The sequence below is a fragment of the Nelumbo lutea genome, chromosome 6 (assembly GCF_056320005.1).
Source record: "Nelumbo lutea isolate HS-2025 chromosome 6, American lotus-T2T, whole genome shotgun sequence".
NCBI classification, from domain to species: Eukaryota; Viridiplantae; Streptophyta; class Magnoliopsida; order Proteales; family Nelumbonaceae; genus Nelumbo; species Nelumbo lutea.
In genome coordinates this window covers 5,536,022-5,554,501 of record NC_142689.1, presented here as the reverse complement: position 1 = coordinate 5,554,501, position 18,480 = coordinate 5,536,022, and the positions used below count along the sequence as shown (strand labels likewise).

Genomic DNA, 18,480 nt, shown 5'->3' with positions numbered 1-18,480 from the left:
AAAAACAGCAATCCCCGACAGTCATTTAACGAGGAAAGGGTTCAAGTGTAAGCGCCGATTCAACAAGTTCTTTCACTTCAGTAAAAGGAACCCCCAGCCCACCTACCGTGTCTCAACGACTTAACGTGCAGTTTATTTTATTTGTTTTTGCAATCAGAACAGACCAGTTGGACTTGGATCTCTAAGTATTTATCAGAAATGATTAAACCAACGGCTCCCTAATTCTGAACCAAGCATATTCCCAACAAAAAAACATAGTTTACACGATGAGGACATTTGGCAAAACTTTATTGTCACAAAGCCCACCTCAGGTTGCAGTTGCACATAGGAGACAAAACTACCAGTCAGTATGAAGAAACTGCATTTGTGTCTTGTAGTGGTTAGGTCTACTAGACAGACCACCAATAGAGCAAAGTGCGCTCCTTCCATTTACAAAAGGCAAGAATAAGATGACGAGAACTGGAGCGCCTTCATGATGGCACTGCAAAGTAGGATATGGAGAACAGTTAGAAATAAAATCCAAGAAGCATAAATAAAAGACAAAAAGACAAACAAGAAACAAAATAAAAAAGGGTAGAGTACTAAAACATTTAACACCATCAGTCCATGCCATTTTAAGAGAAGTTACAATCCAACTAGATATCCCCATAACCCATTCTTGTTACGGACTCTGTTTGATATACGCTGGAGTAGCAGAACTGAATGATCTTCCAGAAGACAAATAATTGTAATCAACCTAAAAGCTTCAGCATAGTTATCAAGGCGACGCCTAGGCAACAAGCGCCCTTTGAGGTTCGCCTCGCCTAATCGCTAAGCAGTATTCTACTTCCTACTATAAAATACTTTTTTATTCATTCTTTTTTTGAGATTATAATTATAAAATAGACATTATTAAACTAAAATAATCATTTTGTGTGTTTATATACTAATCTATTTTTATTATTTTCTTATTTATTAGGGTTTAATCAACACAAGCATTGCTAAATGCTGTATTGAACCCTCAAAGACTTAAAAACCTGAACCAATAAGGAAGAACTTAAAATTTTATCTAATCAGCACATTTTCCTCTTTCATATATTCTTCTTCTTCTTCTTCTTCTTCTACAACTACCAATACTTTTTATTTTCTTCTTTTCCTATAACAAAAATAAGGGTTCAGCCCCTATATTTTTTGAATTTTATTTTCCTTCTTCCTTTTCTTCTCATAAATATGTTGATTTTCTATACTTTAATATGAAATTTATGCTTATATATGTAAATCATGAATAATTATTAAAAAATATGATTATGGTACCTAGAGAACTACCGTAGGGCCTACGTTTTTAACATAAAAAAAATCCATCGCCTAGGCGACTAGGTGACAAGGCGCCCCCCAGTCGCCTAGCATTGCCTTGGCACCTTCAGCCATTAAAGAGCCCAACTACCAAAATTCAGTCATTTCAGCTGTTATCATCCAAAAGCAAGACAGATCAACAGGTCCAGGAGAAAAGTACCAGCAGTGAAAAGGCATAAAAGCAACCAAAGAAGGTAAAAACAATTACTGTATGTGGATGTATCTATTTGCTCTGGGAGTTCTTTTATGTCCACTTCAAACCTCTCTTGAACCTGCAGTAGACAACCAAAAAGATGAGGTTATGTGTAAATTAGGTAGATCAATATTTTTGTCAGAAAAGCTAGCTAGAGAATGGACATTAGTAGTCACATAAATAACTGCCTAGTCTTTGCAAACTTGAAGTGACTGCTAAACAAACATCAAGGTTATATATGCTTGATAACAAGAGGGTCGGCCAATGCCAACATTTGGACAAAGTATCAGCACCTGTAACTTCGTCAAAACTCTTGTAACATCTGATCATGCTACAAGCTTAAGTTCAGCAACAAAACTTCGCATTTTAACTTTTGTAAGCAAAGATACTATGTAAGGGTGTCAACACTCTGATCTTACTTCTAATAATGTCATAAATTGTCTAATCAATTAAATATTATTTATGACATGCCCTGTGCCATGACTTTTCAGAGGTTGATGTGTTAGATCCTTCAGACACGTAAATACTTGGCACCCATATCGTTATCCCAACATAACAAAAGGGCAACATGTTGAACCTGCAATGTGCTAAAAGATACCTTGGGTCAAAAAATTGGGATGCACCCCAATCACCCTTTATTTACTTTAACAAACATTGAAAGGGATCAAATGCCCCAAGGATGAGGCATACCAAAACTAATAAAAAAAATAAGAGCTTTAAAACACAAAATCACCATAACCTTTATCATTATAAATGGGGCCGCTGTTTTGCCTTTCCACTCAATATATGCCCAGTTTATCACAAGTGGTTAGTGTCAAATTCAGATTTCAGCATGTTTTGCTACAGACAGAATTCAGCATTTTCTTGAGTACTAAAAAAGTATGTAGCATATAAATCTTGTTGATATATCAGAACATATAAATTCTATATTAGAAAGAAACAAAGAAAATGAGAAGACCAAAACTCCACCCCCCAAAAGGAGTCACAAAGAATTCAAGTTCTGGAAAGCCAGAATTCATAAAAAAACAAGCATCCTCCATCTGAGATCAATAAACCAGAACACAAACCACTTAAAAACCTTAACTATCCACTGAAAATCCTTCAATATATGAAATTGTCAGTTGGCAACAACATCACTGGTTCAGACAGCACAGAAAAGAAAACACAAGAAAAGGCTAGACATCACCCTACCTATGACTAAGAGTATGAAATAGATGATGTATGATTATACTGAAAAAGACCACTAGGGTGTAAATATTATATTGTGGGCAAAGAATTAATTCAGATCTGATGTAATTGAAAGAAAATGGAGGTCAAATCGCTTTGGTTCTAAAATATATAAAAGAATAGAGAAGAGCAAGAAGAAAGAATAACAACTTAAAAAAGAGAAAAATGAGAAAAGGAAACACACACTCTTGTCAGCATGTAACTTCAAAACAAACTTTTATTCCATTATTTCTTTTCTAAAAGTTTAACTAAAATGACTTTATTCCAAGTCCAACTAGAGATAAATTCAGAGAAGAGAATGAGAAGACCACACTCTGCACACAGGTGATTAAATTAAATATTGACCAAAAAACTAGAAAATAATCTTCAGAATCCTCAAATTGATCAAAGTCAGGATCAGGAAACATGAAAATCGTCATAACCATTTGCATTGTCATAGATCCAAAGCACATCGAATAAAGATAAAATGGTTAACGCCAGTTTATAATTCAAAACAAACTTTTATTCCATTATTTCTTTTCTAAAAATTTAACTAAAATGACTTTATCCATAGATTCAACATGAGGGCTTGGAACTCTCTTTATAGATTCCATCTTCCAAGTCCAAGTAGAGATAAATTCAGGGAAGTGAAAGAGAAGATTGCACTCTTCACACAGGTGATTAAATTAAATATTGACCAGAAAACTAGAAAATAATTTTCAGAATCCTCAAATTGATCAAAGTCAGGATCAGGAAAGTTGAAAAATGCCATAAGCATTTGCCTTTAGTCATTGATCCAAAGTATACTGAATAAAGAGAAAACGGTTAACGCCAGTTTATAATCAGAAAAACTTCATAAACCATTTGTGTCAAGCAAGGAACAACAAGGTTAATTACAAAAGCATTTCCGTGCAAACTTATTAATGCAGTGCTCATTTACAGATGCACAATACAACCTTTTGTATCACCAAACTAGGCCATAGGATAGTAATCTGAAAACCAAACTAGGTAGGCATCGAGTTTCTTATTTTAGGCAATTTATAGCCCAGCCATAAGTTATGGAACCAATAATCACCGAAGCATTTGCTTTTGACAAGGTTGATTGATGCAAACAAGAGAACATATCACACATGCTGTAACAAAGGCTGCGTTTGGTTGCAATGCAAATGCAAATATGTACACTACATATTTACCCATTTTTTGGTTCATGGATGCAAAACACGGTTCACATTTTAAACTGTTTATGCTCCAATGCCTTACCTTTGGTCAAAAAGTTAAACACATAACTGTATGGTACAATAATGCTCTCTTAGAGTACAAAGTGTCAGAAAATACATTTTTGCTCTGATAATCATTACTTTTTTACATATCAAACAAACGCTCGCAAACGCGAACCGGAGTACATAAATACCCCGGTTCGGCGTTTGTATCGCAAACAAACGGAGCCAAAGAGACAAAATGATTATGAAACCCACTACCATGGAAGAGGAAACAAACCTGATTAAGAACATCAGAGTCAGCAGCAGATGATACAAAAGTGATTGCAAGTCCCTTGGTCCCAAAACGACCAGCCCTACCAACCTGCAAAAAAAAAGTTAGATTTCAATGGGCCATCATAATAGAGATTGCAGGAAAAGAAAAGAAAATGAAAGAAGCAAATGATGAACAAACCCTATGTAAATATGTGTCAGCAGAATCAGGCATGTCATAATTGATAACTATGTTTACACGTTCAATATCTATTCCCCTGCCAACCAAATCCGTTGCCACAAGAATCCTTTTGTGCCCCTCCTTGAAACCCTTGTACCGTGTCAACCTACACATACCAAAGCCCATTTCAGAAAGATTTGATGAGATATACACCTTTATCAGCTTACCAACCAAGCTTTGAATGTAGACAGTCTACCTAACCAACTTACAAAAAATTCTTTTAGTGGCAGATCTAACTCTCAAATCAAATATAATAGCTATACTTTCCCAAAAGAGGAAAAAACACCTACAATTTGGCCCGACAGAATATCATTTAACAGAAAACAAAGTTTAATACCTACATGATGGAGGTGAAGCACCTAGGACATGAGGGTGGTCCTGTGCCTGAGGTGCAGAATCTCCCCAGCTCCCTCACCCCATCCGAGAGAGAGAGAGAGAGAGAGAGAGAGAGAGAGAGAGAAGAGATACTTGTATCTTTTTAACCATATTATGGCTTGCCTAAACATACCCCTACTTGAGTAACTACTTATTTATTGCTTCAAAGATTTTCCAAACCTCAAGACCTCTTTTTATATAGCAACCAATGATCAAAGAGGATTTATTGATGACAAGAAAATATGGAAACCCCTACACTTGAATGAGTCAAGTTAAGGGGGGTGGACCACTGGAATGCATGGCTAAGAGTTACCAATAAAGACACCATCAGCTTTATTGAATTAGATAACAAGACAAAATTTGCTCCTCTTAGGTGTTACAATCTCTTGTTTAAATAAAAATCTAATCATTTTGAAGGTTTTTCTCTTTCAACAAACTCAAACAGCTCTATTCTCGTAGAATGCCATCATTGCCTAATCCAAACTCAATTAATTGCCATGAGCTTCACTGTAATATGATTTGATCCAAACTTTTTTTTTATGAATAACGATTTGATCTAAACTTGCAAAAGGAAAAATGATTTATGAGGTACTGAGAGTAAATAAGCTTCTATCAATAAAGTCAAAAGAACAGATTTCCACACATGTCACCATATTCACTATACACTAAAGTTATCCAAAACATGCATAACAAAACAGTGTCAAAAATAGACAGTAAGTATCACCATTCGTTGATGTATATTTTTTCTTTTTCTTTTGTGTGTGTGTGTCAGTGGATTGGGAAGCACTGTTTTTAACACCCTGATGAAGCAAGTGGCAAAGCTTTGATAAAAAAATTAACACATAAAATATGCATGTATAAATTAAAAAAATAACTAAATAAATAAATGTTATAAAACCATGTTAGCTCAAGTCAAACTACACAAGCACAGCATATAAAACAATTTCAAAGTAAGAGTGAAAGCAAACAGATTTGGATCATACCAAAGTGCTTCAAGAACTCAACTATTCAAGCATTTGAAGCTCTCAGCATGTTCATCCATCACTCAGTTTCATTACTCCTGTAGTTAGCTTGATGTTAGACATTTTGTATTCCTACCCTTGGAGGTTGATTTGTGAATTTGGTTTTCATTCTATTTAGTATTAGGAATCACAGTTCAGTTGTATTCTTGTTGCTTGTTTAGAGGACATTTTGTCGAGATCCTACCCGCAACAACTAAGGGGGTGTTCGACAACATGTTTGGTATTGTTTTTGAAAACAAAAACAACTGCCACATCAGCAAAATTGTATTGTTTTTGCTGATATGGGAGTTGTTTTTGTTTTCAAAAACAAAACCAACCATGTTGTCAAACAACCCTTAAAGGCTTCAGATATCAAATGGTATTTGTTTGTTTCTTTTAATAGTTAATGGAACACACACATTGCACGAAAGTCATTAACTGAGAAAAAAAGTAACCAACAGAAGCTAGAAATTTATATGGAAATGCAAACAAGTTTAGTTGTTTACTACAAGAAAAAGCACCAGGTTTCCAACATAATGACAAACCTTTCTTCCTGTGACATTCCAGAATGGATGCAGATGGATGGGAAGTTACACTCCACAAGTAATTTGTTCAGCTCAGCTGCTCTGTTAACACTTTTGACAAATATAACTACTTGATTGAAATCCAATGCATCAAGCAGATCATTCAACTTGCGGTTCTTTTCTGACTCAGTCAGTTTGATGTAGTGCTGCAAGCAAAAATTATAAATTGGAGAAGAAAAAAAAAAGAAAATATGCATTACAAATACAAACGATATCCTGATTACAAGTTCTACCTGCACAAGACCATGTAGTGTCAACTTGGCTTCATCATCTACATAAATTTCCATTGGCTGAAAAGGAACAAATGTCAGATCAAAGCAGATTAGGTGCAAATCCTTAAAGCTAATTGAACCCATAACCAGAAGAATGATGCACAAACCAGAGTTTTAAAAGTGCAAGGCGCAAGGCGAGGCACAACATTTTTAAGAAAGGCACAAATTTACAAAAAAAAAAGCTAAAAAGTCAAAAAAAAGCCAAAAAAAATCAAAAAATATTAAGCATAATGTTAATAAAAAAATATAAACTTAAATTTTAAAATAAATGTTTTAAAAAACTTATTATCTAAAATTTAAATACATAAATATAACATGTAAAGTGTATTCAAAATAAAATTTAAAAATAAAAACAAACATATAAAGCATTTTCAAGCATGTAAAACCCACAATCTCTTTTTCTCCTTCATTGCATTGCATCAAGTAGCTAATGTGATGTAAAACATATTGCATTCTTGATTCTATGAGTCACCTTTGTACCACGCCCCTCGAGGCAAGCCCAAACAAGTCTATGTTAGGGTCTGAAATTCTTATTTCTCACATAAAAAATAATGATTTTATAACTTTCATTGCCTTTTAAGAAGATATTTTATTGCAATGAATGAATCAACAACATTGGCAAATTGGGGCGTGGGCTGAGCTGAGGCACAAAAAACAGCAAAAAAGCACAAAAGTTTAAAAAGGCACATGCCTGGGCTGAGGCGCAAGGCGCACGCCTAGGCGCACCAGGCATGCGCCTCGCCTGTGCGCCTAGGTGCGCCTTTTAAATCACTGGCACAAACACACAAAACTCTATATTCCAGTTCCAGTCCATCTGTTTTGAAATGAAATGTACCACTACTGATACTTGTTTATTACCCATGAGTGCACCTCACTTATCATCTCAACAAGAGTTTATACCATTTTCACAAATCTGTGACCTAAGTGAAACTATAGAAATAAGGAGGCACATGAAGAAATACGGAGCCTACAGAATGCATGCCTCTAAAAGATACAACCAACCTGATGAACTTAAGAAGGCAACCCCTACAAGCTAAAAATTTATAGCGATCAACCTCTGATTAGGCACACTTGCACACAGTTAAATGTAACCCTCAACTATGATTATATTTTCAGGACCTCGAAACAGTAACACAGAGAGCCTAAATATCAAGCTATTTAGTATTTACTATTCAACTATGATTATATTTTGAGGTATACTAGCAATAAAACATTACATCTTGCATAAATTTCTTGCAGACAGGGCGAATCTCCTTGCTGAGTGTCGCAGAAAACATCATCACTTGCTTATCGTGAGGAGTCATCTTGAAAATCTCTTGCACATCTCTCCGCATGTCTACATAAAACAACCATGGGATGAAACATCCAAAAAGGGCATACATATATGAATTGAGGTTGCAGATCACACGATGAAGCAACTTAAATCATGAAATCATACCAAGTGATTCAAGCATCTTGTCACATTCATCAAGGATGAAATGCCTCACATTCTTCAATGCAAGGTCTTTGTCTCTAGCTAGAGCAAGTATTCTCCCAGGCGTGCCAACCACAATATGAGGACACTCATTCTTGAGCATTTCCTTGTGGATTTTGATATTAACACCACCATAGAAGACAGCAACTTTAAGGTCAGGCAAATATGTGCTGAAACGCTCAAATTCATGACAAATCTGCCAGTGTTTACAAGTATTAGTAGGAACTGGGAAGTAGACTGGAAGTCTTTAATTCACAAAATGCAGAGAAAGCAGTCACTTTAATTAGACTGCAAGGTTTTTCTAATCGGCTTTAGACCACAACATCAACAACAAAGTATAAGAGGTAGACCATAACCTGGTAAGCCAACTCCCGCGTATGGCATAAAACAAGCGCAGCAACTTGACCAGCAACAGGCTCAATTTGCTGCAGGGTAGAGAGGACGAACACTGCAGTTTTACCCATCCCAGACTTTGCTTGGCAGATGACATCCATCCCTAGGATGGCCTGAGGGATGCACTCGTGTTGCACTGATGGAGAACCAAACAAAATTGGAGTCTAGGAACCTCAGTAAGAAACAAATGATCTTCCAGATCCTTTTAATGGAAAGGTTTACCAACAAGTTTTCTCCTCCAAAATCAGGATAATGGAAATAGTATATTACCTGAAGTCAGCAAATAAAACAGTTCATGAGTACAACTAAATCATGTCAGAAGAAAATGTAACCAACAAATAACCTCCAATGTTAATAAGAAATCCACAAACATGTAATACACCATTAAAGGCTTCATTTTTCAAGTAAGAGTGGATGAGTCAATTTGCACCAATAAACATCCAATAAAGCCGCAAATGAATGCCATTTGCATAATGTGTTGAGTCACGTGGTCTTCATTAGACCAAGTCTATTTGCTATCAAGTTCATCGTTTTCTCTGTCGTAGCATTTAGGAAGTGGTTATTAGTTTGTTTATTCTACATTTGTTTTACTTGGTCTACGTAGACGTTAATAGTCCAGTTGTAATCCCTAGCTATTTGCTAAGGTGTTAGATGTACTGCCTATATAAGGCACTTTTCTGTTCAATAAAATCATCAAGCATCCTATTTTTATCAGTGGTATCAGAGCTTGGTCAGTAAAATAGTGAGTTTTTTTGGGAGCCATTTTCGGAAGTAAAACCCCACCTGATAAAAAGTGAGGAATAGTCAAAAAAAAGGAAAGAGTGTAGGTGAGATAGGAGTGCGTACAGCAGTAGCTTTGTTTTTATTTCACCTGTTCCTTTGTGTAGTATCAGATGGCTTCCGATAATTTTTTGCAGCCTGCCATTCCACGTTTTGATGGTCACTATGACCATTGAAACATGTTGATGGAAAATTTCTTGAGGTCTAAAGAGTATTGGAATGTAGTAGAGTATGGTGTAGCAGCACCTGAAGATGGCCGAGCACTCACAGATGCCCAAAAAATAGAGCTAGAAAGACTGAAGCTTAAAGATTTGAAGGCAAAGAACTACCTCTTTCAAGCAATTGATCGTTCAATCTTGGAGACTATTCTCAACAAAGAAACATCCAGGCAGATTTGGGATTCTATGAAGAAAAAATTTCAGGGATCAACGGAGGCAAAAAAGCAGCAGTTTCAAGCACTTCGCTCAGAGTTCGAAATGCTTCGAATGAAGTCGGGAGAGTCCGTGTCTGATTTTTTCTCAAGAACAATGGCGATTATCAACAAGATGTGTGTCCATGGTGAAAAGATTGAGGATACTATGCTTAATGACACCAAAATTCAATTATGTGGTTTGTTCAATTGAAGAATCAAAAGATCTTGATAATTTTTCAATTGATGAACTACAAGGATCTTTGTTGGTACATGAGAAGAAAGTTAATCAACAAGAAAAGGAGGAACAAGCATTGAAGGCCTCAACCGAAAATCATTCTACACCAAGTAGAGCTGATAGAGGATGTCGTAAAGGCAGAGGCTGAGGAAATCATGATCGTGGAAATCAACAACAGTACCAGCACCAGGATAATCAACCTCATGGAAGGAGTAGAGGAAGAGGAGGCCATCATTCAACTACTTATAAACCAAAATCCGCAGAAAAGTCTAATGTTGAGTGCTATAAATGTCATAAATATGGGCATTATCAGTCAAAATGTCAAACTAATTTGTCCTATGGACATGGTGAGAACTCTAACTTTGCGGAAAAGGAAGAAGAAGTATCATTGTTGATGGTTTGGCATGCAAAGGAAAAGACCAATAAGAATTTGTGGTACCTAGACACAGGCTGCAGCAATCATATGTATGGAGACAAGTCTGCATTCTCTACCTTAGATGAATCCTTTCGAGATAATGTGAAGTTTGGAGACAACTCTAAAGTCTCAGTCATGGGAAAAGGACAGGTAACTACTCAAACCAAAGGAGGTGCTACTCAAACAATTTCCAATGTTCTTTTTATTCTAGATTTGAAAACCAACCTGCTAAGTATCGGTCAATTGCAAGAAAAGGGGTACGAAGTGTCTATTAAGGGTGGAGTTTGTCAAATTAGAGATGAAAAGTTGGGATTAATTGCTCAAGTCAACATGACCGCGAATTGAATGTTCCCATTGTATCTCCACAATACTGCTCATTCATGCTTATCTGCAAGATTGAAAGATGTGGCATGGCTATGGCATTTTCGTTATGGGCATCTAAACTTTGGTGGACTCAAGACATTGCAACAAAAAAATATAGTGACTGGGCTTCCTCATATCGAATGCCCTCAACAAGTTTGTGAAGAATGTGTTATTAGCAAACAACACCAAAATCAATTTCAGCAAGGAAAATCATGGAGAGCAAAGAAAGCTTTGGAGCTGGTCCGTTCTGACCTTTGCGAACCAATAAATCCATAGTCTAATGGAGGTAAAAAATACATAATCACCTTTATTGATGATTTTAGTTGAAAAACATGGGTGTATTTTTTACAGGAAAAATCTAAAGCTTTGGCAGCCTTTAAACATTTTAAAGTGCTTGTCGAGAAAGAAGTTGGCAACCCAATAAAAATACTTCGCACTAATCGTGGTGGGGAATACAACTCACATCAAGAGGCAACTTACAGCAGCATACACGCCTCAACAACATGGAGTTTGCGAGAGGAAAAATCACACTATTTTGAATATGGTGCGAAGTCTTTTGCTAAGGAGTGGCATTCCAAAGAATTTTTGGCCCGAAGCAATCAATTGGAGCATTGATATTTTGAATAGAAGCCCCACACTAGATGTTCAAAATATGACACCGGAGGAAGCATGGAGTGGACGAAAACCAACAATTCATTACTTCAGAATTTTTGGGTGTATTGCATATGCTCATATTTCAGATGAAAAGAAGAGAAAGCTAGACGACAAGGGAGAAAAATGCAGTATATGCATATGCTCATATACAGCTTACAAGCTGTATAATCCTAACACTAAGAAGATCATTATCAGTCGAGATGTTTTTGATGAAGCAAAGTTTTAGCTATGGAGTGAACTCAACACAACAAATTCTAGCAGATTTTGATGGTGAAGATGATGAGAAAAGGCAGCAGTCTATTGCAAATGTGCAACAGCCAACAACCAATCAAAATTTTCCACCAGATGTCCATAGTCCACCTGCAACAACAGCTGAAGTAGATGAAGGTCAAAGGCCTCAACGTGTACGAAAAAGACCTGCATGGATGACTGATTATGAAGTAGCTGGAATTGATCAAATCCGATGACCCACTTACACACTTTGCTCTATTTTCAGATTGTGATCCTGTAATTTTTGAAGAAGCAGTCAAAGAAGAAAAGTGGCAAAAGGCAATGGATGATGAAATTGCATCCATAGAAAGAAACAATTGGGAGTTATCAACTCTTCCAAAAGGGCAAAAAACAATCGGTGTCAAGCGGGTTTATAAGATGAAGTTGAAGGAGAATGGTGAAATTGACAAGTACAAGGCACGATTGGTGGTCAAGGGCTACAAACAAGAGTTTGGTGTGGATTACAAATAAATTTTTGCTCCTGTTGCCAGACATGATACAATCAGATTAGTGATTGCATTGGCTGCTCAAAACTCATGGCCAATCTACCAACTAGATATGAAGTTGGCATTCTTACATGGAGATTTGCAAGAGCAGGTATTTATTGATCAACCCCCTGGCTATGTAAAAGTTGGTAGTGAACATAAAGTTTATAGATTGAAAAAATGCTCTATATGGACTAAAACAAGCACCTAGAGCTTGGTATAATTGTATAGATGCTTATTTCCATAAAGAAGGCTTCCAAAAATGTCCATATGAGCATACTCTTTACACAAAAAAGGAAGACGAGGAAAAATTGCTTATTGCATGTTTATATGTAGATGATTTGATTTATACGGGAAATGATAAAGCCATGTTGGAAAATTTTAAGAAGTCCATGATGCTAGAATTTGCTATGACTGATCTTGGACTGATGCATTATTTCCTTGGCTTATAAGTAGTGCAATCTGTTGATGGGATATTTATTTCTCAAAAGAAATATGTGCGAGACATTCTAAACAGGTTTCAAATGGGCAATTGCAATCTTATTACCACACCATTAGAAGTTGGGTTGAAGCTTATGAAAAATCCTAAAGGAAAGAAGATTGATGGAACTTTCTACAAACAAATTGTAGGAAGTTTGATGTATTTGACAACAACAAGGTCATATATCATGCATGTTGTGAGTCTTATTAGCAAATACATGGAAAATCCAAAAGAACTACATTTCCTAGCTGCCAAGAGGATCGTTCGATATTTAAAGGGTACTGTGGATTTTGGGTTGTTCTACAAAAGGGGAGAAAAGTCAGATTTGATCGGGTTCACCGATAGTGATTATGCTGGAGATTTAGATGATCGGAAGAACGCTTCTGGTAATGTTTTTATGCTGGGATCAACGGCTGTTTCATGGTCATCAAAGAAGCAGCCAATTATTACTTTATCAACTACCGAAGCTGAATTTGTAGCTGCCACTACATGTGCCTACCAAGCCATCTGGTTGAAGAAAATACTTGACGAGCTCAGCTTCAAGCAACAAGGACCTGCAATGATCTATTGTTATAGCACCTCTTCTATCAAACACTCTAAATCTTGTTCTTCATGGTAGAAGCAAACATATAGATGTGAAGTATCACTACTTAAGAAAGCTCACAAAGGAAGGGGTCATTGATCTTATTTACTGCAAAAGTGAAAATCAAGTTGCTGATATCCTAACCAAATCCATCAAGACGGTTATGTTTGTGAAGCTAAGGAAATTCCTTGGTGTTTCCACTTTGGAGAATCCTGCTTAAAGTTATAAGCTACATCATTAAACTGATGGTTTACAACTTTCAGTTTAAGGGAGGGATTGTTGAGTCACGTGGTCTTCATTAGACCAAGTCTATTTGCTGTCAAGTTTATCGTTTTCTCTGTCCTAGTATTTAAGAAGTGGTTATTAGTTTGTTTATTCTACATTTGTTTTACTTGGTCTACGTAGACGTTAATAGTCCAGGTGTAATCCCTAGCTATTTGCTAAGTTGTTAAATGTACTGCCTATATAAGGCACTTTTCTGCTCAATAAAATCATCAAGCATCCTATTTTTATCATAATGACTGCTTTTCTATTGGAATGTCCAAACGTAACTTAACTATTGCAATGATGAATGTAACAATATTTCTAAGTGGGTCATATGATGGACACATAGGAAGCACAAGTACATGTTAAACCGAATATGGTTAAATTTGGTAGGAATTAGTTATGATTTGAACATTGGGGCTTCGAGATGGCCTTTAGCAAGCAAACTGTCGTTAGCAGCGTCCTAGAAAGTGGCAAATTAATCCATGTAAATGATCAAAGCAAATCGAGCTTCGTAATTTTATAGTTTATGTTTTCTCCTTTTCTTTTCATCCAAAATTATAGAACCAAATAAACAATTTGTCAGCTTACCTTCTGAAGGGTGCTCAAATCCTGAATCTACAATAGCTCGAAGGAGCTCAGGCTTCAAAAGAAAATCTCTAAATCCAGAACTGTGAATTCCAACGTAACCTCTGGCACCGGAAACAAGAGATACAAAAAATTAGAAAAAGTCAGACAACGAAACATCGAATCTCTCAAACCAACGCTAATGAACGCGACGCATACATTTTCTGAACTAGAAAACTAATGAAACACAGAAATCTATCAAATTTACAAAACATAAGTGACAGCTTCTTGATTAGGAAAAAATAAGTTTTTTTCATTACTGCTAGCATGTAAGAGTGAAACAGATAATGAATGAACAGAAAATCCTCCAAACTTACTTCTTTGCCGATTCGCCGGTGCCTTTCGCTCCAACGGAATCCGGAGCCTTCTCCTCCTCCTCCTCGTAGTCGAGAAGCTCTTCTTCGTATGCCTCGTTTTCTCTTGTTTCTCCCATTTTCTGCAGTCCAATTGCAAGGTCTCAATCGAGAAAAGCTGAACAGGCTCCAGCAAAACTGAAGTTGAGAAAGGACCTTGTAAGCATTTTCTGATAACTTACCTTTGAGCCCAAAAGAGGTCAAACTAGGGTTTATTCAACGAGTCTGCAAGAAGAGAAATAGATATAGAAAAACACAAAAACCAAAAACCCTAGGAAGAACAAGCGAGAGCGAGAGCGAGAGATACAGAGACGCCCGTAAACCCATACTGTTTATATACCCACTAATAAGTTCTCTAGATTTTTTTGGAAAAAAGACTTAAACCACCCTTCATATTCTCATAAATACTAAAACCTCCCCTCTCGTTAAAATGGACCAAGCACTCGTTTGATGATTAATATTTATTTCATAGAATTACTTCTTAAAAGTACTTATTTTAATAACTACTTAAAGTTGTTTGGTAATCTATTTTTCACTTCACTTATTACATTTTTAAGTACTTATTGGGGTGGAGATGTTTGGTAAGTTATTTTCCCCATAAATGTTTATATTGACACAAATGATAATTTTAGCCCTCACTTCATGTGGACTCACTTAATGACAATTGAGAGCCCACATGGACTCACACGTGGACAAGTGAGAGTTCACATGGACCCCACTTCATGGTCAGCACTATTTCTACCGTCAATGGCTTGGTATCAAGCTCGGTGCATCGGCCATCGACATCGTTGGTACACCCCAGTTGCCAGTCGATACATTGGCCGCCGGCATTGTGTTGGCAAAGAGATAGAGACAAGGAGAGAGAGAGAGAGAGAGAGAGAGAGAGGGGGAGAAAAATAAGAGAATGAGAGTAGGGGTATTTTAGGTATTACAATAAAAATATTAGGGAATGTTTCATCCCATTTTTTAGAAAAGTACTTCTTTAAAAATACTGGGAAAAAAAGCCAATTTCAAATCACTTTTTTGAATAAATACTTCTTTAAAAGCAAATACTTATTACCCTCTTTTTAACCAAACACCCGTAAGTACTTAAAAACCATTTAATGTGTGATCCCAATCTTAAAAGTACTTCTTTTAAGTGTTCTCAAACAGGGCCTATGACTTATATTTAACTGAATCATCCAAAAGTCTTTTTTGCCATTGCTAATTCTTCAAATTTTCAAAACGAATCTGTCCACAAGCAAGATTTGTAATGCCCTTACTTCATTATCGGAACCCTTTTATTTTTTCTGCTACAGATGCCTATCCAAGATTTCATCATATGGATAAATGTTAAAGGAAACAAACAATGGAAAACAAAGAATGGAGATACATTGAGAAGACAATCCAATAAAGCCCAATACAAGGAAAAAGTGTTTACACAGGTTTTGAATAAAAAATTAATTAGAAAAAGGTCTCAAATTAAAAATTCTTTTGATATTTTTTTCTTAATCTAATTAAGATAAAAAGTTGTTTAAGATTTAAACTTTCAGCAACTACTCTGTTTTGAACAAAGTTTAATGCAAAAACCTCCATTGAAACTTCTAGCAATAATAAAAACCTTCCCTATGGTTTCATTATAACAAATACCTCCCCTAAACTTTTGAGAATTTTAACAAAAACCTTCATTCGGTCACTAATCAAAACAAAAAAACGTTAAATTGATGTACCAAAATTTGTAAATACCAATTATACCCTTTTATAAATGATTTTACATAAAAAAAATTATTTAAATAACTCCATTTTAAACTCAACAAACACCCCCTTTAGATTTTTATCCTCTCCCTTCGATCTCCCATCCCTAAACTCCATGGATGCCGAGACAGAGTACCGTTGTTTGAAAACTTCACCGATTCTAAGAGAGGAGTCCTGATCGAAACCCCAACCAATTGACTAAGGAAGAGAGGAGCATCTTTATACTCTTTGTCGGTGATTCTTTCACCATTGATTCTTATGGTAAAATCAACCACCTTTACTTATTTCACCCCTGAAACATATGCCGGTTGAGAAGTTAGACACCATTTTTTGTGGTTCAGGAAAGGATAACACAGGTAAAGGGAGACACCATTTGTGGTTCAGGCGGTGGAGAAGTGAGACACCATTTTAAATCATACCCGGGATTGTATCATTCTATAGGTCATTTTATTTTACTTTGTATTTTTTTTCTAAAAATTTTGAATGGCAATTGGACTGCCATAAACATCTACATTTGCAAATAAAATTGGACTGCCATGCACTGCATGCTAACAATAGTCAAGTTTCAAGCCATTCTAAATGTCATTTTATCAATAGCAAATTCTTTATTTTTCCAAACACATCTCAGAGACAATGGAGAGACCCACAAAATAGGAATTGGTTTCCAAATTTGGCAACCTTCAAAATTTTGATTCATGAATCAATTACTAAAATGCCTAAAGCTTCACAACAATTTCAAAGTCTGTAGTCTTAAGACTTTGGCGATTTGAGATCAATTTCTGAAATGGCAAAATCCGAAATTTCGAACTTGCTTGCATGGTTGATGACGAGATTAGCAGGAAGCCCTTTTTTGCAGTAACAGAAATGAAAGCCTTCTAAGTTCAGAGGAAGAACAATGGAAGCTCGGTGGAAGAGAGTATTGTAGAATAAAAGGATGGCAAATATGGTATTTTATGATATCTTTAAATGATACTTCAGGGGTAATTTTGGAACTGTATATATTCTCCCTTTGAGTCAATAATGGAAGGGAGGTTTTTGTTGAATTTTTCAAAAGTTTAGGGGGAGGTATTTTTTACGATGAAATTATAGGGGAGGTTTTTATTATTGTCAGAAACTTTAGGGGAGATTTTTGTATTTTACCCTTAAATATATGGGAAGTATAATATTGCCCCTACTAAGCATGAAGGTTCAAAAGGGGATAAGGCGCAGACTACCATCGTTGTGTAGCTAGGGGTGCAAGTCCGACAAATTGGGTCGGGTTTATGATAAACTCAGGCCTGGCCCTAAAATTTAGGCTTAAGGTTCAAGCCCAAGGTAAAGCTTGATCTTCCCAACTTGAACCCAACCCACATTGTAACTTTATGCATTCGGGTTGGGTTTATGTATAGATGAAAATATGTATGCAAAATTTACACATACACACACACACACACATATATATATATATATATATATATACACACACATATGTATGTATGAATGTGTATAATTGGGCCGAGTTCGGGCTACCTAAGGTTTAGGCCCAATCTTGGCCCATATGTATGTAGAATGTGTATAATTAGCTATATTATTAAAATTCCACATTAACTTATATGTATAAGGGTAAACTGGGGTATTTTGAAATTAATGCATTAGGTCAACATTCCCATCTGGAGCAATGAGGAAATAAGGTAATAAATACCTTTTTTTTTTTTTTTTACTATAGGGGAGCTTTTTGTTAAAATGAAAACATAGGAGAGGTTTTCATATTTTACCCAGAAAAAAAAATCTCTAAGTTTACATTTTCTTCTTTGTATTTTGATTAACTGCAACGAAAATATGATTAATAAGACCGGATTAGTGAAACCAATCACTATCCATATAAGAACATGTTAGGCAAAACTTGAGTTCAAATGGTAGATCCATATGTGATTAGCTAGAGTCATTGGAACTTTTTATTTAGGGATGCAAACAGAAAGAATCGTATTCGAATTGGGGTATATCTTAATCTGATCCAATATAACATGCATATGATTTGAATTTATTGGATTCTCTAATCCCTAATTCAAATTTGATCAATATAATTTTTATCAAATATTCGGAAAAGATTCAATTTGATTCAATACATGCAATGCATATACATACACAAACACACATTACATGATTTTAATGATGCATCATATTTTGTGATTCGATCTGATCCGAAAAAATCCGGTATTCCACTTATCCAATTGTGGATAATATCCATTGGATTACAAATATTTATATTAATAAGAATTTGTTTAAAAATGGATGAAAAGAACTA

General features: G+C 35.7%; 1 protein-coding gene across 2 annotated transcripts; it reads right to left on the bottom strand.

Annotated features, from left to right (window-relative positions):
- Positions 1-167: 167 nt before the first annotated feature.
- On the bottom strand, positions 168-14,780 carry LOC148847005 (DEAD-box ATP-dependent RNA helicase 15-like). 2 transcript variants are annotated; one of them, XM_088950144.1, is made up of 12 exons: positions 14,645-14,780; positions 14,427-14,545; positions 14,074-14,174; positions 8,504-8,676; positions 8,112-8,343; positions 7,891-8,009; positions 6,635-6,691; positions 6,363-6,547; positions 4,403-4,547; positions 4,229-4,312; positions 1,541-1,604; positions 168-481 (listed from the first exon to the last, which is right to left on the bottom strand). In XM_088950144.1, exons 2-12 carry the CDS (start codon positions 14,540-14,542, stop codon positions 471-473), a joined length of 1,287 nt encoding a protein of 428 aa, XP_088806270.1. In that variant the 5' UTR covers positions 14,543-14,545; positions 14,645-14,780; the 3' UTR covers positions 168-470. The 2 variants fall into 2 exon arrangements, with proteins under 2 accessions (XP_088806270.1, XP_088806271.1); XM_088950145.1 differs by having other exon boundaries at positions 8,504-8,810; positions 14,645-14,779.
- Positions 14,781-18,480: the final 3,700 nt, after the last annotated feature.